The sequence below is a fragment of the Pseudophryne corroboree genome, chromosome 12 (assembly GCF_028390025.1).
Source record: "Pseudophryne corroboree isolate aPseCor3 chromosome 12, aPseCor3.hap2, whole genome shotgun sequence".
In the NCBI taxonomy this organism is placed as follows: Eukaryota; Metazoa; Chordata; class Amphibia; order Anura; family Myobatrachidae; genus Pseudophryne; species Pseudophryne corroboree.
The window spans coordinates 169,197,130-169,220,813 of NC_086455.1; the positions used below are offsets into that span (position 1 = coordinate 169,197,130).

A 23,684-nucleotide genomic window follows, 5' to 3' on the forward strand; every position below is an offset into this window, starting at 1 on the left:
TTACCAAGCTACGGAATGCCAAGCATTCCGGAGTGTGGCCCTTGCAGCCAACGCCATCTGAAGATGGCGTTGTTTTGCTGTAGCCTATGGGCTACACTTCCGAAACGTAGCCATCTGAACCCAACAACGGCCAGCACGCACGCGTGGCAGGAGATTGCGCATACGCAGGAGTACCAACACTGTACTGACGCGGTCTCTTCACGCCGCGCACATCTCAGGAACGGGCTTATGTCAGCCCCTGTCCCTACGGGTGCTCTTCCATGCATCCAGGCGGTATACCTGCATCCTGCACTGCGATTTGCTAATATCGTGCCCATATCACACTGCAGATGTGATTATTGATAAATGGCTCCTTCAGGTCAGACAGGCAGAAAACAGTGCAGGAAGGGGTTAAAGCTACATGGATAAGCTGCAGAAGGAAACACCCAGCCTGAATGAGGCATGAGGCATGTGAGGTGTTCCTGGCTGCCTGTGCAGGAGAGAGCAGGCTCCCAGGCCTCCAGTGCCCGGCTCTGGCTAGCAGGGGGCAGCAGTTAGGGGAGAGCCTGTGTGAGTGCAGAAGGGGATTTCCATAGCAGCCAGAGGAAGTCTATGTACAGCAGAAAGGGACTTTCCAGCAGTGCACATAGGGGAGGAGACTCCTCAGGCTGCAGAGTGCACACAGCCAGCAATGGGGAGGCGGAGGGGGCTCGCCTTATGCTTCCACTTTACTTTGTAATGTCCATTTCTTCACCCACTGTGTGCAACAGGACGGAGGCTGCTTCCATCACCCCCCTGTGCCCTGCTGCTCACCCAGGCCAAGCTGCCCTGGCGTCCCTTCATGAATAGTAAGTGGCCATACCCTGTGCATGGCATCCAGGGGGAGGGGTTACCCTGCTCTCCAAGTCCTGCTGCCACTCTGCCCTGTGCCCCCTTCTGCCACTGTCCTGTACCCTCCGCTGCCACTCTGCCCTGCATCCTCTGCTGCTACTCTGCCTTGTACCCCCTGCTGCTACTCTTCTCTGTAACCCCTGCTGCTACTCTGCCCTGTACCCCCTTGCTGCTACTCTGCCCTGTACCCCCTGCTGCTACTCTTCTCTGTAACCCCTGCTGCCACTCTGCCCTGTCCCCTGCAAGTCCTGCTGCCACTCTGCACTGTACCCCCTGCTGCCACTTTGCTCTGTACCCGCTGCTGCTACTCTGCCCTGTCCCCTGCAAGTCCTGCTGCTACTCTGCCTTGTACCCCCTGCTGCTACTCTTCTCTGTAACCCCTGCTGCCACTCTGCCCTGCATCCTCTGCTGCTACTCTGCCTTGTACCCCCTGCTGCTACTCTTCTCTGTAACCCCTGCTGCCACTCTGCCCTGTCCCCCCTGCTGCCAATCTGCCTTGTACCCTGCAAGTGCTGCTGCCACTCTGCCCTGCATCCTCTGCTGCCACTCTGCCCTGCATCCTCTGCTGCCACTCTGCCCTGTACCCTGCAAGTCCTGCTGCCACTGTGCCCTGTCCCCCCTGCTGCCACTGTGCCCTTCTCCCCCCTACTGCCACTGTGCCCTTCTCCCCCCTGTACCCTGCATCCTCCGCTGCCACTCTGCCCTGTACCCTGCACCCTCCGCTGCCACTCTGCACCCAGACCCCACATACTGCACAAATGTGGGAGGACCGTGTGTTAAAGGGCTCTTGTAACCTTGCTCCCAGGGGATGTGGGGGTTACAGGTGGGTTTGGTTCCCTGCTGTGCTGGCACAAAGTGGTCTCTGTTCCTTCTCTAACTTGTCTAGTTTGGGTTGTTTTATTGGTCACTTTTCACGCTCATCAGCTCTTGTATAAGACTTTGGTGTGGCAGGTAAGGGGTTAAGTCCTACTGCTAGTTCTATGAATGAAGGGTATGATTGGCCATACTGTACTGTATGAGCCTCCATTATTCTGTGCCAAGAGTGTGTGATAAAGAGCTAGATGTGATTCCTGAATTGCACCAGCGATCTCTGATGCTCCCTGCATGGGAAGTGGGTTCTGGTTAATCCTCTCTTTCTAAGATGTTTTAATATACTCTCTCCTGATTGTAATGACTTGTCCTGTGCCAACTTTTATACAGATTAGGGCAGTGATGGCTAACCTTGACACTCCAGCTGTTGTTGAACTACATATCCCAGCATACCCTGCTACAGTTTTTTTATTTGGCCATGCTAAAACTGATGCAGGGCATGCTGGGATGTGTAGTTCAACAACAGCTGGAGTGTCAAGGTTAGCCATTACTGGATTAGGGTCACAGTGTGCACCGTTCCATAGCTCACCTTTTACAGGTCCATGTACTTTAAACGGTTGCGAGAGACTTTAGTACAACTTGCTTACTATTGTGGACACTTATTATTATTATTATTATTATTATTATTATTTTTCTTTATTGTGTTAAATGTATTTAAAACAGATACATCTTCAAATTCAGCATTGTAAGATAATGAGTTACTGCAGAAGAGCTTGCAATCCATTTATCTCACACAGAGGGGTCAGTCAATTACACACAAAGGGTGCGATGTGCTGTTGCCGCCGCGTTTCAACGCCGGCAACGGCACCCACTCTCACACCTTTTGCGGGCTGAAATCAGCCCCAATTTGCCCAAAATTGTTCGGACCTCTGTGAAGTGGTGAGCATTTTTGTGTGAATTAGGGCCCCCGTAAAGTGCATCCACTGCAGCAATGATTCACACCTGCGAGATCATCACGGCTAATTGAATGGACCCAGAGTGTCCTAAACGGCGCCAATATAAATGAACCTGAAATACATTTGTATTTGAATTTTATGGAGAAAGGGTTAAAGTATAGTATAGTCAGCTGTGAAGTGACGACCATTGTGTCACGCTTGTACTCATCGCTGCCTACTGAGTGTTTGGAACTTTGGCTTCATTGTCGGTAAATCTGCGTCCTCTGATATGCGTGGAGTAATTCTCATACACACGGACACAATCGCATTGTGAAATTCTCCGTCTCATTCTTGTGTCATCCTTAATCTCAGTATGTCCTAAGATCTCAGGTCTAGCAGGGAATGTTCCCTGAATGATATCATTTTGACATTTTGTCCAGGATGTGTTTTGTGAGTCATTTGTTGTGTGTGGAATTTTTTCTACATTCCTCCCTGGTATACGTGAGCCTCTTTCGTAACTGCGCTTGTTTTGGGGTTGTTTATTTTTTATTATTTTTTCTTTGTGGGGGATCTATGAATTGCAGCATCTGTATATTCTCCGCTCTGAATTTCTCTATCAGAAATAATTTCACTTCTTTTTCCGATATCCTGATGCATCCGCGTTAGGGGGACTGGACCTCTATAATGTCCGGTACTGGCGTTTACTCTTTAAATATTGGATTCCCTATCTAAGGCTTAAACACCTTGGAATAATTGCCCGTTATTACCGCGTATACCGCAGCGTAATGCATTTGTCCAGTAAAAAGGCATTGTTGCCCTTAAAATAATTCTTAATACGTTGGGTGATACGAAACAGCCGTGAGAAAGTTTGCAGCGTGTGATTAAGGGACGTCTATGTTGCAATGAACTAGCACAATCGCAACGGGGATTTATCAAAAGTGCCACTGTGGCGGGAACAAGGAAACCTTCTGTAACAAGCAAACGTAAGCCTTGCTGGTAGAATTACCTAAATATACCTGTTGTGCGTTCTGTGAATTTGTAGGCCGGACCGCGGTGTTCTGGTGCTTATGTACAGTAGGCGTGGGTAAATGAAACGGGGTAATACGGGTACAGGAAGCCAGGGTTCTGAGGTTAGTACCCACCAGCAGTTTGACACCACGTTCTGGTGTTTTGCCCTATACTGTGCTCTTGCGAAGTCACATTGATCATCTATTAAAAATGTGCTGTCAGAATTCACTGGGTGTGGTATGGAAGGTAGATAGTAACTAGGTCGACAGTGTCTAGGTCGACCACTATTGGTCGACAGGGTCTTTAGGTCGACAGGTCAAAAGGTCGACATGAGTTTTTTAAGTTTTTTTGGTGTCGCTTCTTCGTAGAGTGACCGGGAACCCCAATTAGTGTACCGTGTCCCCTTGCATGGCTCGCTCCGCTACCGTTGCGCTCGGCACAGGTTACCGTTCCCAATTGTAGTCCACGTGGATCGTTAAGTATGAAAAGGTTAAAAAAAAAATTGTGAAAAAGTCACGTCGACCTTTTTACCTGTCGACCTAGAAACCCTGTCGACCTAGATAGTGCCGACCTAGAGACCGGATCCCGAATTCACTTATTACCCAAATTACCAAAAGAACATGAACGGTTCAGACTCATTATAATTTTTTTCTTTTTTTTTTACATTATTATTTAATTATTTTTTACATGGTTCATTGGACATGTAACCAAAAATATATGATTTTGAGGTGTGACTGGCGCAATTTGTCGTGCCGTTGCTCCCGTTCTAATGCAATTTAAATGACCCCACAATGGTGTAGATGATATGCTATAATATATACCCTACTGTAAATCGTAATGGTATTAATAATTAAGTCCTTATTAAAGAGTTCTGGGTCACTGCTACTCCCCAAGTGCGGTTTTACAGCTCTTCACGGTGACGTCTAATATCTAATTATGGTGAAAGGATCTATTTAGATCTTCCCACTGACTATCACCTAATGAGCGGCACAAGAATGTGATACACTTCATTCTAAAAGAATTCTTTCGCTAACTGCCTAAATAGATTTTATTTACTTTGTTTGTTCTTAGGAGATAACTTTTACTAGTCGCTTAAAATATTATGTTTAAATATCTTTAGGAAGACATATCATATTGTTTTTTTCCAAGATTGTGCCAAAAAAGGAGTCTTCTTTCTTTTTCTCTTTGACGTATAATATCTGTAATGATATGTGTGGTAGCAGGGGTGTTATTCTTTATATTACACACGTTTTTATACTAAACATTATTTATTTATGAAGTGTTTCTTATATAGCACAGCAAATTCTGTTGGAAACAACAGTGATAAAAATAATACTGGGTAATCACAGACAGACATAGAGGCAGGAGGGCCCTGCTCGCAAGCTTACACTCTATAGCAGTGGTGGCCAACGCGTGGCTCTTGAGCCACATGCGGCTCTTTCTTTATTCAAATGTGGCTCCCAACACTCAAAGTCACGTGACCACAAGAGATCTGTAAACCGCTGCACTCCAGCCAGACATGCAGCAGCACTACGTAGACTGAGAACTGAGGGAGCTAAATACACATGGGGGAGGTGGCTGGAGTGACACAGGCGGGTGCTGGCTGGAGTGACACAGGCGGGTGCTGACTGGAGTGACACAGGCGGGTGCTGACTGGAGTGACACAGGCGGGTGCTGGCTGGAGTGACACAGGCGGGTGCTGGCTGGAGTGACACAGGCGGGTTCTGGCTGGAGTGACACAGGCGGGTGCTGGCTGGAGTGACACAGGCGGGTGCTGGCTGGAGTGACACAGGCGGGTGCTGGCTGGAGTGACACAGGCGGGTGCTGGCTGGAGTGACACAGGCGGGTGCTGGCTGGAGTGACACAGGCTGGTGGTGGCTGGAGTGACACAGGCTGGTGGTGGCTGGAGTGACACAGGCTGGTGGTGGCTGGAGTGACACAGGCTGGTGGTGGCTGGAGTGACACAGGCGGGTGCTGGCTGGAGTGACACACGCTGTTGCTGGCTGGAGTGACACAGGCGGGTGCTGGCTGGAGTGACTCAGGCGGGTGCTGGCTGGAGTGACTCAGGCGGGTGCTGGCTGGAGTGACTCAGGCGGGTGCTGGCTGGAGTGACACAGGCGGGTGCTGGCTGGAGTGACACACGCTTGTGCTGGCTGGAGAGACACAGGCGGGTGCTGGCTGGAGTGACACTGGCGGGTGCTGGCTGGAGTGACACATGGTGGAACTGAAGTGTATTATGTGAATCTGGCTTTTCAATATATTTTACGCGGATCTGGCTTTCTCAATTATTTGATGTAGAAGTGGCTTTTTCATTGTATTTTATGTTGGATCTGGCTTTTTCAATGTATTTTATACCAGGTGCGTGGCCTTGCAGGCACAAAGTCACACCCCATTTTTGCAAGTGCGCCTTCGGCTCGAAGTCGGGTCTTTGATGTACCTAACAAGATTTCTTGGCTCTTTGTCTCTGACTGGTTGGCCACCCCTGCTCTATAGGGAAATAGCACCTATCCTTGTGTATCAATGCCTATCTATTGCATTATGGCTGGTCCGATTGCAAATGTTCTTGATGGGCTGTATGATATGACCACATAGCAATGTTGGCCTGGTGTTCGGAGGATGAAGAACGAGAAAACATGTGTGGACTTTACATAGGCGCTGTAATTGGATAGAAAAGTTTATGAAAGTTATGTGGGTGGGTCGGGAATTTGATAGTCTTGTCTGAAGAGGTGAGTTTTCAGGGAACGCTTGAAGGTTTGGAGACTAGAGGAGAGTCTTATTGTGTGTGGGAGGGCATTCCACAGAGTGTGTGCAGCCATGCAATCATCAAAACATTCAGGCAAAGACAGCAGAGCTCTCCTTTTGTATGTATATGTGTGTGTGTGTGTATGTATAGATAGATAGAGATAGAGATATATATATATATATATATATATATATCTCTATCTCTATCTAATATTTTATGATCAGCATCACTGGTGTGTTGTGAGGATACTAAGTTATTGATGAGCAGCACGTATAGTGCAATGGTTAGCATTACTGACTCACACCGCTGAGGTCATAGGTTCATTTCCCACCATGGCCCTAATTGTGTGGAGTTTGTATATTCTCCCCATGCTTGTGTGGCTTTCCCTTGGGTAGTCCAGGTTTCCTCCCTCAATCCCAAAAACATACCAGTGGGTTATTTAGTGCCTGACAAAAAGGACCCTAGTTTGTAGGGTAGGGCACTCCTGGCTGATCTCCGCAGCGATGCAGTGGGGTGACTCCTCAAATGGACCCTTTTTCACGAGACTTGTAGCAATTTGCTCTATTATTATTAGTGCGGCACAGCTTTCATACATGTACAGAATTTTTCTCACTCTGTCACCTCTGCATCTACCGTTCTTGTGTCTCACCATGTACCTCCACCCCACTGTATGCTATACGTGTAGGCTATACCTGCAATGCATGCTGGGATCCTACTCCTAGCGTTAGGATACTGCAACCAGCCCATTTTGGGTCATCTCTTCTGGGCATGACCTATTCCACCCAGGGTAATCCCACATAGTGTACCCAACATGGCTGCCTCACCTGGCACTTTTCGTGAGTGCAATATAAAACCTGTTGAAGTTTTTACCCAAGATGTCTGCACCAACCCCCCCCCCCCCCCCCCCCCCCCCCCCCCCTCCCCAGTGTGCTTATTGTGCTCTCTAGGTTTTGTTGTTCTGTATCATTTCTGTATGCTTACTGTAATTCTAATGCCTTTGTACAATGGTGGTCATTCCGAGTTGATCGCTCGCTAGCTGTTTTTAGCAGCCGTGCAAACGCTATGCTGCCGCCCACTGGGAGTGTATCTTAGCTTAGCAGAAGTGCAAACGAAAGGATCGCAGAGCGACTACAAAATAATTTTGTGCAGTTTCAGAGTAGCTTCAAACCTACTCAGCGCCTGCGATCACTTCAGACTGTTCAGTTCCGGATTTGACGTCACACACCCGCCCAGCCACGCCTGCGTTTTTCCTGGCACGCCTGCGTTTTTCCGAACACTCCCTGAAAACGGTCAGTTGACACCCAGAAACGCCCCCTTCCTGTCAATCACTCTGCGGCTGCCAGTGCGACTGAAAAGCATCGCTAGACCCTGTGTAAAACGACATCGTTCGTTGTTAAAGTACACAGCGCGTGCGCATTGCGCAGAAGTGCCATTTTTTTGCATCATCGCTGCACAGCGAACAACTCTGAATGACCACCAATGTACCATGTTGTTTTGATGTATGTAAAGCAACTTTGAGACCTGCGGGGGCGAAAAGCACAATATAAATAAAATAATAAATATTATGTGTGGTAGAGAATATAGATTGTAAGCTCCACTGTTCATATAACTGAAAAGTGATGTCACATGCCCTTAAAATATAACTTTACCATATTTCATCTTTATAAGAGTTGCACAATGATCAGAGTAACTTGAGGGTTGGACTAAATGATTCAACGCAGTTCCGTTGGTGTGGGCGGCGTTTGTGAGTAGGAGCGCGGGAACCTGTGCATGAAGTGGGTTGTGCGTTTCGTATGCTGTGTTCCGAACCCTGCAGAGCGTGGGTAGAATGTCAGCTGTGTCTGTGAAGTAACTTTTTTGGAACTGCGGTAAATTGTAAGCATGTCCTATATCGGTCAGACTTCAGATGGCGTGGTGTTTATACAACCTGTGATGAAGCTAGACCCAGGAATGACATCACACAAGGAGGCGAGGCTGTTCATTAAATAGACGAATCAGGCAAGTGTTCTATCTCCTTATAAATTTCCATGGGCTATTTATACAGTGACACATCTGTAGTGTAATAGCAGGTTGTGTAAAGTCTCTAGTTGGCTTGTAAATTTGTAAAGTGATTTTTAAATCTTAATTTAGATTAATACTTGGCTAAGAATTGTGTTCTCAGGTTGTGTACACAAGGACGTCTTGTTTGCATGTGAGTGTACTAAAACATTTCTTTTTGCCCCCTTTTAAAGTGTCCTGAGGCTTATGGTTTATAATTACCGGAGCTGGGAGATTCCCAGTTTTTAAAATGTGTCCGTGGGAATGCCCCAAGTTTATTACAGAAGTTCAACGGTTCAAAAACAAGGGGCAGATTTAACAATGAGTTATCACTCGTTACGAATGTTATAGAGTAACCAATGGTGGACACAGTGGAACTATTTTTTTGCCGCTGTGCATGCAATGAAAAGAAGTGTCTTGTAGCGAGGGTTTGGGGAGCTGAAGGGGCTGGTTAGGAAAAGGAGGCCTGTCTGGAGCGTTTTCTGGGTATGCGCTGTGCCACCTCTATTATATTACATGTACCGTAGACTGTGGAAGAAGACGGGCTGTGGGAGTGGGCCCCTTGTGCTGGCTCTCCTGCGAGTAAATGACTGTATGTTCTTTACCAGGCAATATGATGATGGAATTTGTGGTGGCTTATCACCCACAGGCATGGGCGTAGCTATAGAGGGTACAGGAAGTGCCATTGCTATGGGGGCCAGAGGAAGGGTCCCTGGACCCAGGTTACATACTGCATACCAACTTTGATGCCAAGCAGTTGAGCCCAACCCGTTGCCCAGACTGAGTGTGGAGACTTTCCAGTGACACACACACACACACACACACACACACACACACACACACACACACACACACACACACACACACACACACACACACACTGGGGGGCATTATAATGTTGCATGGGGCAGATATACTAAGCCTTGAAGAGAGATAAAGTGGTCTATTTACTAAGCCTTGGCTGGAGATAAAGTTGCTAGAGATAAAGTACCAGCCAACCAGCTCCTAACTGTCATTTTACAAACACAGCCTGTAACATGACAGTTAGGTGCTGACTGACTGGTACTTTATTTCTGTCCACTTAATCTCTCTCCAAGTACATCAGTATGAACGGGGGCACTGTAATGTGGCACAATATGAACGGGGGCAGTGTAATGTGGCACAATATGAACGGGGGCACTGTAATGTGGCACAATATGAACGGGGGCAGTGTAATGTGGCACAATATGAACTGGGGCACTGTAATGTGGCACAATATGAACTGGGGCAGTGTAATGTGGCACAATATGAACTGGGGCAGTGTAATGTGGCACAATATGAACGGGGGCACTGTAATGTGGCACAATATGAACGGGGGCAGTGTAATGTGGCACAATATGAACGGGGGCACTGTAATGTGGCACAATATGAACGGGGGCAGTGTAATGTGGCACAATATGAACTGGGGCAGTGTAATGTGGCACAATATGAACTGGGGCACTGTAATGTGGCACAATATGAACTGGGGCACTGTAATGTGGCACAATATGAACTGGGGCAGTGTAATGTGGCACAATATGAACGGGGGCAGTGTAATGTGGCACAATATGAACTGGGGCAGTGTAATGTGGCACAATATGAACTGGGGCACTGTAATGTGGCACAATATGAACTGGGGCAGTGTAATGTGGCACAATATGAACTGGGGCAGTGTAATGTGGCACAATATGAACTGGGGCAGTGTAATGTGGCACAATATGAACTGGGGCAGTGTAATGTGGCACAATATGAACTGGGGCAGTGTAATGTGGCACAGTATGAACGGGGGCAGTGTAATGTGGCACAATATGAACTGGGGCACTGTAATTTGGCACAATATGAACTGGGGCACTGTAATGTGGCACAGTATGAACGGGGGCAGTGTAACATGGCACAGTATTAACGGGGGCAGTGTAACACAGCATAATATGAACGGGGGCACTGTAATGTAACATAATATGAGCGGGGGCACTGTAATGTGGCATAATATGAGCGGGGGCACTGTAATGTGGCATAATATGAGCGGGGGCACTGTAATGTGGCATAATATGAGCGGGGGCACTGTAAGGTGGCATAATATGAGCGGGGGCACTGTAATGGGGCATAATATGAGTGGGGGCACTGTAATGTGGCATAATATGAAATGGGGCAGTGTAATGTGGCACAATATGAACGGGGGCAGTGTAATGTGGCACAATATGAACGCGGGCACTGTAATGTGGCACAATATGAACTGGGGCACTAATGGGGCATAATATGAATGGGGGCACTGTAATGTGGCATAATGTGAATTGGGGCACTGTAATGTGGCATAATGTGAATTGGGGCACTGTAATGTGGCATAATGTGAATTGGGGTACGAAAACGAACTAGGGCACTACTATGGGGCATAACATTAATTAAAGAACTACTATGGATGAGATAATGAACTAGGGCACTGTTATGGGGCATACAATTAACAGCTGCTGTGGAGAGGTGTTTCTCTAAAAGAATTGGGGCAGGGGTCTCTTCAAAATGTTGCTGTGGGGCCCACAAATTCTGGCTATGCCCCTGCTCGCAGGATTTGGCCGCCGAGCTCACCAGGTAATACCTGACGTAGGAAAGGCCAAAATGCAGGGACACACACAGGTGGAGTCAGGCCACACAGATGGGCAGCACAGGTTCAGTGTCCTGGAACCATTCCATGGTCAGGCTCACATTGACCGTACATACAGAGATGGGTTTAAGTCAGACCAACCAGGCCAGAAACGTATTATCAGAGGAACTGTGCAGACTGGCACACAATCTATTTGCGGTTGCAAGCCGGGTAATTTCCAAGAGGAGTTTAGACAGCTTAGTAGATTCGGGGTAAAGCGGGGGCAGAGCTGTTTCTGGGAATGCACTATAGCCATTCTGATTGTAGTAATACTCCGTCTCTTATATTACTGTAGAGACAACGGCATAGCGTCTGTCCCCCTCGCTCTGCTTGCTGGATGTAATTCTTATTATCTGCTCTGTGTATGAGCAGCCGGCCAGCGACACTTGGTTTATTTGTAAGATGTTGCTCTTAGTATAGCCTTACGCTGTGTGACGTGGTTCTTACGTTTAAGTGATTCCCGGGTCACATTTCTCTGAGGTTTAGCGTGAAAGCGGGGACTTACCTAGGGGTGTGTAAGCGGAGCCCTTGCACGGAGTGCAGTGCTCTGCGGGCGGCACCGTTGCTGCCCCATGGCCCTTACTTCTGGCTGCAGGGAATGGCACCCTGATAATTGCTCAGAGTTCTGTAATTCACACTGTCTTGTTATCCCTGTGTCGACAATCTAGCATTTAATTCCCTCCTTCACATTTGGTGCATCTACCAATCGATGCACGACGCCGGGAGTAGAAGGCTTTAATCACAGTGCCCAGCTTGCATAATGCAATACACTGTTTTTATAGTCGCATAGTAACAGTCCAGGGCAGAGCTGGATTTATAAAAGGGGGGCACAGGTGACACTATATGCCAGGCCCTCATCTGTCAGAGGGGCCCCCGGCCAGAGCACACCAGCTCTCCCTCTTGTGCAGCATCAGAAGGAAAGTCAAAATGTGATCCGGACAGGGTTTCATGAGCTTCCAATGAAGCTTCCCAACCAGAGGAGAGATAAGAGGGCGGGGGGGGGAGTGCTGTACAGTTGGTCACTCAGTGATGACATTACCTCCCCCCCTCCCCCTTCCCTTTCCATATACAGCAGTCTAGATTGATATGTCTCGGTTCTGTATAACCTATTTGATGAGAGCATTCGGTACTGGAGAGAGAGACACGCACACAGAGTCCTCCTGAGTCCTGTCCCAGTGTGTAAGTAGCTGCTGCTACCGTAGTTGTTTCTCAATTATTTGGAATTATAAACAGTACCCATTAGTTTAAATATAATATACAGCATTGGTTTAAATGTAATATACAAACACCTCCCACTAACTCCCCCACCCCTGGAGCACACTGCTGCACTTGTACTGTGCAGTTCCATAGTAGGGGTGGGCAGGAAAACAAGTGGGGCAGTGCTGTTAAGACGTGGAGGAGTGGGACAGACCACCTATCTTAAGTGCCCCAGGTCCCTCCCCAAGGCTTAATCCGCCCTTGGTCCAGGGTTGGTTCTGAGTTGGGAGCTAAACAAGAAAAAAGCAAGTAACTTTGCATGTGAAACAAAACATGTTGCAATGTAAGAAGGGCAAATACAGGGTAAGTGCTGCCTACTTTTGCAAGTAACCCACAAATGCTGGACAGCTTTATTTTTATACCACAATTTTTAGATCTGCTTAGGTGGCACCATGGTGGGCACTTACTGTAGGCAAGGTCACCCAGCCACAAAATGGGCACTGAAATTTTGCACGGCTTTTGGTAACCATTAAGGCCTGGTAACATTGCTTCTCTTGTGTGGCAGAAATTCACTTCCATTGCTACTTTGTTACATCTGCTGCTAAATCTGTTATTTTATAAATTGTCATTATATCTGCTTACTTTAAAACCTTGTCTGCTTTTTCATACAAGCCGACGTGTGTTTGGGGCAAAAATTTCCATGGGACTTTATCCTAGGAAGTTTGGATTTTCTTTATTTTTTTATTAAGGCTCCGTTACAAAATTGTGGGCATTCTGATTTCATTTTAACTCTGTATTGACGCGATCGGTTGTCAAATACAGTGATCAGACAATGCTCCGTTGTCCGTTATGTTGCAGCAACCGGATGGATATTGGGGGTCATTCCAAGTTGATCGCTAGCTGCCGTTGTTAGCAGCGGTCAGGCTAAAAATTGGAATTTCTGCGCATGCGCAAAGTACTATTGCAATGAACGATGTAGTTTCACACAAGGTCTAGCAAAGCTTTTCAGTCGCACTGCTGGCCGCAGAGTGATTGACATGAAGTGGGCGTTTCTGGGTGTCAACTGACCGTTTTCAGGGAGTGTTCGTAAAAACGCAGGCGTGGCTGGGCGAACGTAGGGCGTGTTTGTGACGTCAAAACAGGAACTGAACAGTCTGAAGTCATCGCAAGCGCTGAGTAGGTATTGAGCTACCCTAAAACTGCACAAAAAAATGTTGCCGCCGCTCAGCGGTCCTTTCGTTCGCACTTCTGCTAAGCTAAAATACACTACCAGTGGGCGGCGGCATAGCGTTTGCACGGCTGCTAAAAACTGCTAGCGAGCGAACAACTCGGAATGACCACCATTGTTCAGCTGAACACTGCACCTGTGGATTGTTGGCTGTGAAGGGTTCATCGAAGTTCATGCAGAAACAACATGGCGTCGGGTTGACCTGTACGGTAGTCCAGGCATCGTTTCCACCAGCCTAAGCGTTTGTGTTACGTCTGCACACACTGACGTATTCGCTGGAAAGCGAGTGCCTGGAATCCATCCACAGGGGCTTGTGTAGGTCAATATGAAAAAGCATTTCTGGCAGTTGCGCACGTGTGCTTGACGACTAATGACTGTGGATGACGGACCCTGTCCTTTTAGGAGTATGTGTTACTATTGGTTGAAAGAACATTGTAACCAGACTTCCAAATCCCAGTATTTTGGTGATCACAGGGAAATAATGCAGGTTGATAAAACAAGATAATCTTTCTCCGTCACAGTAGTAATTAGAGCACTACTTCCCTCCACAGAATATTGGTTCTGACGTGGCGGTAACCTACAAAAACACTGATTGGTAAAAGTGATAATAGCACAGGGGTTGCGTAGAATATTGGAACAAAGGAAAAGGCATATTCATTTATATGGCTTCGGAATGATAATACAGATGGACGGGATTCCTGCGGTTTGAATACCGACAGCCCCCCAGAAAGAACCCTAACCCTCACCTTCCCCCTACCTTAACCCTAACCATCCCTTGTAGGTCCCTAACCCTCCCTTCCCTGATGTCTAAACCTAACCCTCCCCGCTTGGTGCCTAACCCTAACCTCCCTTCCCGGTCCCTAGCCACCCACTTCCCATTCCTGCACCCTAACCATAACCCCCCCCCTTCTAATGCCTAAACCTAACCTCCCTCGTGGCAGGACGCAAGCACATCTCGCTAACAGAACGTTCAGGATTTCTGGCGTCGGTATTTTGATGCTGGGATCCCGATCTCCGTCGACATTGTAACTACAGCCCGTTTATATATGAGCTTTAATTGAAAGACTGTGGAGTCTATTCATGAAGCAGTGATAAGAGTGGAGAAGTGAGCCAGTGGAGGAGTTGCCCATGGCAACCAATCAGAATCTGAGTAAGATTTATGAAGTGCTTTCTGTGAAATTATACGTAGCAGCTGATTGGTTGCCATGTGTAACTTCTCCACTCTAATCACTGCTTCATGATTAGTCCCCTATATTATCTCCCCTCCTGCATGTCTGTGGTAAGGTACCTGCAACACGCATATAACGCTGGTATTTTGTGTGTATACACAGCTGAGAACCGGACCCCACCGCAGAACCATTTGCTTGCACTGCTAGAGAAGACTGAAATGAGGGCCAGATTAAAAGCCGCAGTGGACATCAAGCGCATCAGGCCAGGCACTGTTACTATAAGCCCAGCGTCAACATTATGGTGAATAAATGAAGTGTTTTGCTGAGTAATTGGCAATACATAACAGGCATAATATGGTACTGTGAAAAAATAAATAAAATACAGTGCATCCGGAAAGTATTCACAGCGCTTCACTTTTTGCACATTTTGTTATGATACAGCCTTATTCCAGAATGGAATAACGTCATTTTTCCCCTCAAAATTCTACACACAATACCCCATAATGACAACGTGAAAAAAGTTTGGTTTTTTTTGCAAATTTATTAAAAATAAAAAATCTAAGCAATCACATGTACGTAAGTATTCACAGCCTTTGCCATGAAGCTCAAAATTGAGCTCAGGTGCATCCTGTTTCCTTTGATCATCCTTGAGATGCTCCTACAGCACAGGTTCTCAAACTCGGTCCTCATTACCCCACACAGTGCATGTTTTGCAGGTTTCCTCACAGAATCGAAGTAAAATAATTAGCTCCACCTGTGGACCTTTTAAAATGTGTCAGTGAGTAATGAGTACACCTGTGCACCTGCTGGGTTACCTACAAAACATGCACTGTGTGGGTTCCTGAGGACCGAGTTTGAGAACCTGTGTCCTACAGCTTAATTGGAGTCCACCTGTTGTAAATTCAGTTGATTGGACATGATTTGGAAAGGCACACACCTGTCTATATAAGGTCCCACACTTGACAGTGCATGTCTGAGCACAAACCAAGCATGAAGTCAAAGGAATTGTCTCAAGGCACAAATCTGGGGAAGGTTACAGAAAAATATCTGCTGCTTTGAAGGTCCCAATGAGCACAGTGGCCCCCATCCTGCGTAAATGGAAGAAGTTCGGAACCACCAGGACTCTTCCTAGAGCTGGCCGGGCGTCTAAACTGAGCGAGGGAGAAGGGCCCTAGTCAAGAAGGTGACCAAGAACCCGATAGTCACTCTCTCAGAACTACAGAATTCCTCTGTGGAGAGAGCAGAACCTTCCAGAAGGACAACCATCTCTGCAGCAATCCACCAATTAGGCCTGTATGGTAGAGTGGCCAGACGGAAACCACTCCTTTAGGAAAAAGCACATGGCAGCCCGCCTGAAGTTTGCCAAAATGCACCTGAAGGACTCTCAGATCATGAGAAACAAAATTCTCTGGTCTGATGAGACAAAGATTGAACTCTTTGGCGTGAATGGCAGGCGTCTTGTTTGGAGGAAACCAGGCACCGCTCATCACCAGGCCAATACCATCCTACAGTGAAGCATGGTTGTGGCAGCATCATGCTGTGTGGATGTTTTTCAGCGACAGGAACTGGGAGACTAGTCAGGATAGAGGGAAAGAATGCAGCAATGTACAGTGACATCCTGGATGAAAACCTGCTCCAGAGCGCTCTTGACCTCAGACTGGGGCGAGGGTTCATTTTTCAGCAGGACAACGACCCTAAGCACACAGCCAAGGAGTGGCTTCAGGACAACTCTGTGAATGTCCTTGAGTGGCCCAGCCAGAGCTCAGACTTGAATCCGATTGAACATCTCTGGAGAGATGTGAAAATGGCTGTGCACCGACGCTTCCCATCCAACCCGATGGAGCTTGAGAGGTGCTGCAAAGAGGAATGGGCGAAACTGCCCAAAGATAGGTGTGCCAAGCTTGTGGCATCATATTCAAAAAGACTCGAGGCTGTAATTGCTGCCAAAGGTGCATCAACAGAGTATTGAGCAAAGGCTGTGAATACTTATGTACATGTGATTTCTTAGTTTTTTTATTTTTAATAAATTTGCAAAAATCTCCAAAAAAACTTTTTTTCACATTGTCATTATGAGGTATTGTGTGTGGAATTATGAGGGAAGAAATGAATTTATTCCATTTTGGAATAAGGCTGTAACATAACAAAATGTGGGGAAAATGAAGCGCTGTGAATACTTTCCGGATGCACTGTACTTCGCACGCATGGAAAAACAACAACACATAGCCATTGTGCAAAGAGGGAAAGCGTAAATGAAGTAAGCAATCATTGCAAAAGTATATGTACTATGCAGGACCGTCCAATGCTTAGCACCTCCAGCTCTGTGCCAGCCACACCCATCATTACCGCCTGTGTTGGGTTTTCATCTCATCATGTCTACAATGCACTCATTCCCGGCATTAGGGGGGCATTTACTAAGCAGTGATAAGAGCGGAGAAGTGGGCCAATGGAGAAGTACCCATGGCAACCAATCAGCACTGAAGTAACATCTGTAATTTGCATACTATAAAATGATACAGAGCTAGTGATTGGTTGATGGGGAAACTTCTCCACTGGCTCACTTCTCTGCTCTTATCACTGCTTAGTAAATGTACCCCTTAAAGCATTATGCCCAAATTGTCTCTGCCTTGGAGAGTGGTAAAGTGGAGAGAGAAACTTTCAACCAATCAACTCCTAACTCCTTTATCTCTCTCCACTTTATCCTAGCCTTAGTACATCTGCCCATGCTTACTAGTTTGGTGTCCCCCACGCATAGTGCGCAGTCAGTGATAATGTACATAAGCCCCACCCCTCCCTCCGCTCTTCAGCTGATCGCTGCCTCACCTCCCCTCCGGTTACCTCCTCCCACGCTGGATCTCATTCCACTTTATCTCTCTCCAAAGCTTGTTACATCTCCCCCAGTTCTAAAGTTGAAGCCGGTAACAATTGAATGTTTTGGCTCCGCTGTGACCCATGTTGAGGTCTCCGATCATTAGTTTATGAGTATAGAGATGCAGACTTGGCTGCTGTTGTGGGAATGAGGCCAAATCAGAGATTAGCGTTACTCTATAATTTCTTTTTGTTTTGTGTGTGGCTATGGATGTGCCTGTTCACGTTTAATAATGGAGGCGGGGCATACACCTGCTCAGCTGTTTCTTTGTTTCCTCACGGTATAAAACAAATAACCGTATCTCCTCATCTCATAATGCAGTTACTGCTGTAGTGCGGCATGTTCTAGGCGAGGCCCCTATGACTCTTATATACAGGGTGATACAGAAGTCGCAGTACACCATTTTGTTTCAAAAATTGTGCTGGAAATGGGAAAACTGACTTAGATTCAAGATGGCCGATTTCAAGATGGCGCCCATGTTCGGTACATACCATAAAAGATCGCCCACCTCACTGGAGTATTCAGTTTTCCCATTTCCGGCACAGTCTTCGAAACAAAAGGGCGTACTGCGACTTTTGAATCACCCTGTACAGTATCGGCATTATCCGTACACTTTAGGCAACCCAAATGGCGCGATTTAATGTGCCAATATAAAGGCTTATTTTATTTATTACAAATTGAAAAGTGTCTCTCCTGAGGGTTAGTGGCGCCGGGAGATTTAGTAGTGAAATCCGCGTGCACCAAGGGGCCAGTTGTGGTTCATTAGATCTACAGTCATTAGATTGACCCCGTATGGTAGACATGTAAAAGGTCGATGACAAGGTCAAAAGGTCAACACAGAAAATGTCAGCACAAGTTTTAGTGTCATTTCATCATGTGACCACAGTGTACTGTGTACCCTTGCGAGGGTCGCCACACTTCGGGCAAGGTGGCTCGCTCCGCTACCGCATCGCTCGCCACAGGTTACTATTCCCAATCATAGTACACGTGGATGGTAGATGAAGCAACAGTTAGTTTTTTTTTTTTAAACTTGTCGACTATTTGTGTGTCAACCATTGCATGTTGAACTTAGAGTCGACCATATGGGGCCTGTCTAACAAGACACTGTCTATCCAGTGACTGGAACCCCCTAGGGCCTGGTACAGAGATATTGGGCGGGATGTACTAAGGGAAAAATGCGGTAGAACCCCTGTTTTCGGGGGTTTTACTGCATTTTAAAATGTACGAAGACCCGACCGCCGGGTTTTCGCCGCCCAAAGTATCGCCATCTTTGGATGGCAATACCCTATAGAAGCCTATGGACTTCTTATCACCGGCCGCTGCCCCCCGCCACAGATGCCTCCCCCTGGCATACATTCCTCCAGGCAGCCTGGACCCGGAAGGTAAACTCCTCCTCCCCCTAGCAAAGCAGCCGGAGGTCCTTCCAACTGCAGGGGGGAGGAGGAGGCGCTGGGGACAGCCTGCTTCTGCTTCCCGGTGTGCAGAGAGTGTGGAGACACCTGGGAGAAGACTGAGACCCCCCTGCACACCACCTCACAGGTATCGCGGGGGGCCTCAGTCACCGCATTGCGATGTTGATCTCATATGTTAGTATGTATGCGATCACCATCGCTGCCAGGGGTGTCGATGTATGTTAATACATCCCGCCCACAGTATGTGTAACTGTATTAGCAGCTGCAAATGTGTACGTTGCGGCTGTGCAAAAATATGCAAACGTTGCAGCCGGGGATTGCGTACATCTGACTCTGGCAGGGCCACCAGCAAGGCATCTTCTTGATTGTGAATGAATGTTCTGTACAACCTTGTGAGCAGATATATTATTCTTACACAGCGAATATCCTTCCCACAGCCCAATATCCTCATGAGGATGTGGCCCCGTTAGAAGAACTTATTTTTCATTGATATGAGCTGCTGAACATTTCCATCTTACCGGTTTGTGTCTTACCATATCTGTGCTGGACTTTCTGCATTATCAGCTCTCTCTCTGCTTCGTTCTTTGTACACACATGAAGTAATAATCATTTGACAAAAAAACATTTCCGGATGCCCTCTTGTTAAACGATCAGGTGACTTATGATTTTGAAAGTGACTAATATGCCTTGTGGTGACCTCTGAAGTGAGGCATCTTCTGGAGAACTGGGGACCTCTGAAGTGAGGCATCTTCTGGAGAACTGGGGACCTCTGAAGTGAGGCATCTTCTGAAGAACTGGGGACCTCTGAAGTGAGGCATCTTCTGGACAGCTGAAGGCACAGCATGCATATAGTATAGTGGCTTAGACCACTGTAGCATTATTTTTTGTTAATAAGGATATATACTGTATGTGTGTGTATATGTGTCTGTGTGTGTATATGTGTGTGTGTATATATATATATATATATATGTGTGTGTGTGTGTGCGGTGCTGTGTACTGCTTTAAATGTAGTCTTATTGAGTTATGTGAGAAATATATGCATACAGATGTGTTCTCATACATCTAGTCTCAGGTCCTTAGCGACTCCGGACGTCTTTTTTTGTGACAGAAATGCATCTTGTTCGCAATGCAATGTGACTAGGACGCATGATTTTGATATGACACTTGTATACTGTGTGTGACTGAGTCTGTATACGGAACACAACGGAACTTGGATTGCAAAAAAGCTGCAGCTGCTACGTGGAAGGACTTCGTGTACAGATTCAGAGACTCAATCACACCATAGATATCCAAGTGTCCTACAGATGTGTCCCTCTCACAGGTCCCGGCAGCTGTCAGCCATAGCGTTCGCCCCGCTATGCATAGACTTCAATGGGAGCCAGAATGTGGCATACGCCCACTTCCCGTTGACTGGCAGTGATGTGTACACATGCGGCAGGCTGCGGTCGCATTGCATTGCGAATAAGACTCATTTTCAGCAAAAAGACGTCCAATGCTAGATTCTCACACGATCTGGTATGCCAAGAGGGGCTGTTTGGCGTGACTGCAGCAAAGATGTATATCATCTATAATGTCACTACATTTCTCTCTGTTCTGTCCCAGGTGCTGGGTAACACCTAACTGTGACCTTTCTGTGCGGATACTCTTCACATATGTTGCAATGAACTAGGTACAATAGCATTTTGTAACTAGAAACAAAAAAACATGTTGACAAAATGCCTTATTGTGTCACACCAGCATTTTGTTGCTGAAAGTCACATGCTCTACCATTCTGGTAAAATCCTACACCCAGGGCCATATTAGCGTATGGGCACAAAGGGCAGCAGCCCAGGGCCACGTGATTCTAGGTGTCTTTGAGCGTTGGAAGTGTCTGTCTGTATCGTGCTGATTGGTGGACGGCTGAGTGCACCATTCTCTGCCTGCCTCCCAGCCTGCAGCCAGACAGTGAATGGCTTTCATCATGCTGGTTGGTGGAGCTATCTACCAATTAGAGTACTGACAGCCAATCACTGTAAAGAAGCAAGTGGAGCGACGGCGTGGGACCGCAGGAGGGTGGGTAGGGGCCGCAGTGTATTGCTTTGCCCAGTGCCTACAATTGTGTTGAGTCGGCCCTGCCTAAACCTAATTTATGTGTAATTTATTTCCGAGAAGTGGAAAGTAAATAATTGCTGCTGTTAGTTTTGGTCTTTCGATGGGCTGGAGGGTTGGGGTGCTGGGAGCACTGGCATTTGGGATCTACATCCTCCATAACGCAAAAGAGGAGAGCCAAGAGATCCAGCACTGTGGTAGTGCCACCTGTCCCTAATTTCCGTGAAAGCCCTGGTTTTGAATGATTTTACCCCGTATTTTAGAGGGTACATGCACTTTTATTTTCAATTTGTCTGAAGTTTGGAAACCACTAAGGGAGGAGACGAATCAGCCATTGAGTCGGGATGTATCACACATCCCTTTTTGAATGCAATACATCCCGACACTGATCGCATATATAGGGGTGTTTAGTAATGCTTTTTGAAAGGGTACCCTGTGTTTTTTGGAAATGGTATTTGCCAGACCTGGACCAATAGCCGGAACCAGGCGACCAGTGCGCCTTAAAATTGACGACTGGTGCCTAAATTGTGTCAGTACGTTCCATTGATGACAATGAATGAATTTGACCAAGTGGATTTTAAATTATACGTGCTTCATTTTTCTACCTAGCTTCTGTGAGATCTGTATGCAAGGGAGAAAAAGACGAGATTAGGCGGGGTTCGATAATGCGGCTGATGGTGAAGAGTGGGTGGGGCAATCACATCAAGTCCCACCCATATCCTCATACAAATAGTGGCACTCCCTGCCCTCCAAAAAAAAAAACCTACTGCGTTGAGTCAAAATGAGAGAAAAGTATCAAAAATGTCCAGAGGTAATAATGGAAGTCAGCCATAAAATGTCTATATATCTCTATATACCAAGAGACCTATTCAATTAGCTGCGCTATCCACCGGAAGGCTGATTTCTGCCTGCGTTTTATGGAGGTATGAGCAACGGCCAGCCTATTGTAAATGGCTGATATACTGTTTGTGCGCAATTTACCTTGGAATCTCTTCCTACAAATGGGTGAAAAGTTAAATAATTTTTCTTTGTTTTGTTTTTTTGTAGCAAATTACAATCCCAGGATGAGAAGTGCGTAGAATACTAGATCAGTGCATGCGGAGTTTTGCTCTGTTCATGCTCTGAAGGTCAATACGCAATTGCGCAGACAAGTAAGCAGTTTGCACATATCAAACATTTGGAGAGGTTGGAAATGGTGCTGACGCTTGCGGCCGTTCAGTAAAGTCATGTCCACGCAAATGTGTTCTACTCCTGACTTGACTTGCTATTGTAGTACCATCGTACAGTTGCAGAAGTCGTGTAGGTTAGCGCAGCGTGCTATGCCTGTATATTCCAGAGTTATTCTCATTCATGTTGAACTTGCCTGTTATCATTGGTTCTACAAAAAGTACATAAGTTTGTGGCTTGCTTGGTAAAAGCACTATAAGACTGATCAGACTGGAATGTGGTGTACGCTTTGCGGAAACTAGAAGATTCACCAAGATTTTTTTCCCCCCATGTGGTAAGTCCCCGATAGGTATACGGCGGCTGATTCTGTGTTTGGACACGCCCCTCCCAAATCTCTCTGCATACAACATCTGCACCCCCTGCAGTGCAGCATCATTTTACAGAGGAGCACAGTTTTTTAATTATTTTTTTTCCCCTTAAGTCAGAGACGCAGGAAAATGTCAACATGAGTTTAAAAAAATAAATAAATACATTATTTTGGTGTAATTTTCTCCATATAATGACCGGGAATCCCAATTAGTACACTGCGTCCCCCTGCCTGGCGAGCGGATAAGTTCCTCACTCTGCTATCACTGCGCTTGGCACAGGTTACTATTCCCCCAAAAAATTGTAAAAACTCACGTCGACCGTTTGTCAGCGTTGACCTAATGCGGTCGTCCTATTGACTGTCGACCTTAGTTTTGTCGACTCATCATCCGGATACCCTGATAAGTGCTCAGCTGAGTTTCACGGCGATCACTTGCGGCACATCGCGTTCAGTTAAATTCTCCCCAGTGCACCATTCTCCTGGAATTTTATTGTGCTGTTGGTCAATACCGAACAGGATAGAGGGACGAATGTTTTTGAAACCTGTTTTTGAATCCCTGGATATTTAAAAATCTGTTACTAGCAGCATTTGAACAAAATGCTACATTTATAAAAATGAATAATATATATAATTAAGCCTACATAAGTGACGAATGGGAAATCTGAATTCCCAGAAAGTGGCGACCAGCGCACAAGTTCCCAGAATGTGTTTAGTTGTCTAATTTACTGCGTTCTAGGAATATTCTATTATCCTCTTTTGAAGAATGGTTTTATTTCCAGAAGCTCTATGGAAAGAGACTGATTGCCCCAGAAATTATGTTTTGGTCACTTGTTAGATTACATTTTCTCCGAACCAAATAAATAGTCACAATAGGAAAGCAGTGAGGGCATGGTGACCGTTCTTTTGCAGTACTCACAATGGGAGAGCATATTGTTATGGCGCTTGGAGGGGAGTGAGGGGGCGCGTTCCAGAGCGCTCTCGGGGCTTTACGGCCTACGATTGGATGGTTTTTGCGAGCTAGCAATTTATTGTTGGTAGGGTATAATTGATTTAGACTTTCAATAGCAAATGCTGGCTTTGACTGTGCCAGGAACATTTTCTATACATGTGTGCCCCGTTCATATTAAGCTGGAA

At 46.6% G+C, this 23,684-nt stretch overlaps 1 protein-coding gene across 5 annotated transcripts in view; it reads left to right on the plus strand.

Annotated features, from left to right (window-relative positions):
* Positions 1-23,684, plus strand: part of TRAF3 (TNF receptor associated factor 3) — a 146,608-nt gene that overhangs the window by 54,381 nt on the left and 68,543 nt on the right. The window contains exons 1-2 of one of the 5 annotated variants that reach the window (XM_063948483.1): positions 191-827; positions 14,813-14,951. The exons of 3 other annotated variants lie outside the window; for them this stretch is intronic. Coding sequence is in view for 1 of the 2 variants with exons in the window: in XM_063948482.1 (XP_063804552.1) it covers positions 821-827 (7 nt within the window). In the remaining variant the exon portion in view is untranslated. Of the gene's footprint in view, positions 1-190; positions 828-14,812; positions 14,952-23,684 lie in introns of those variants that run through there. One more of the 5 variants, XM_063948482.1, reaches the window with a different exon arrangement.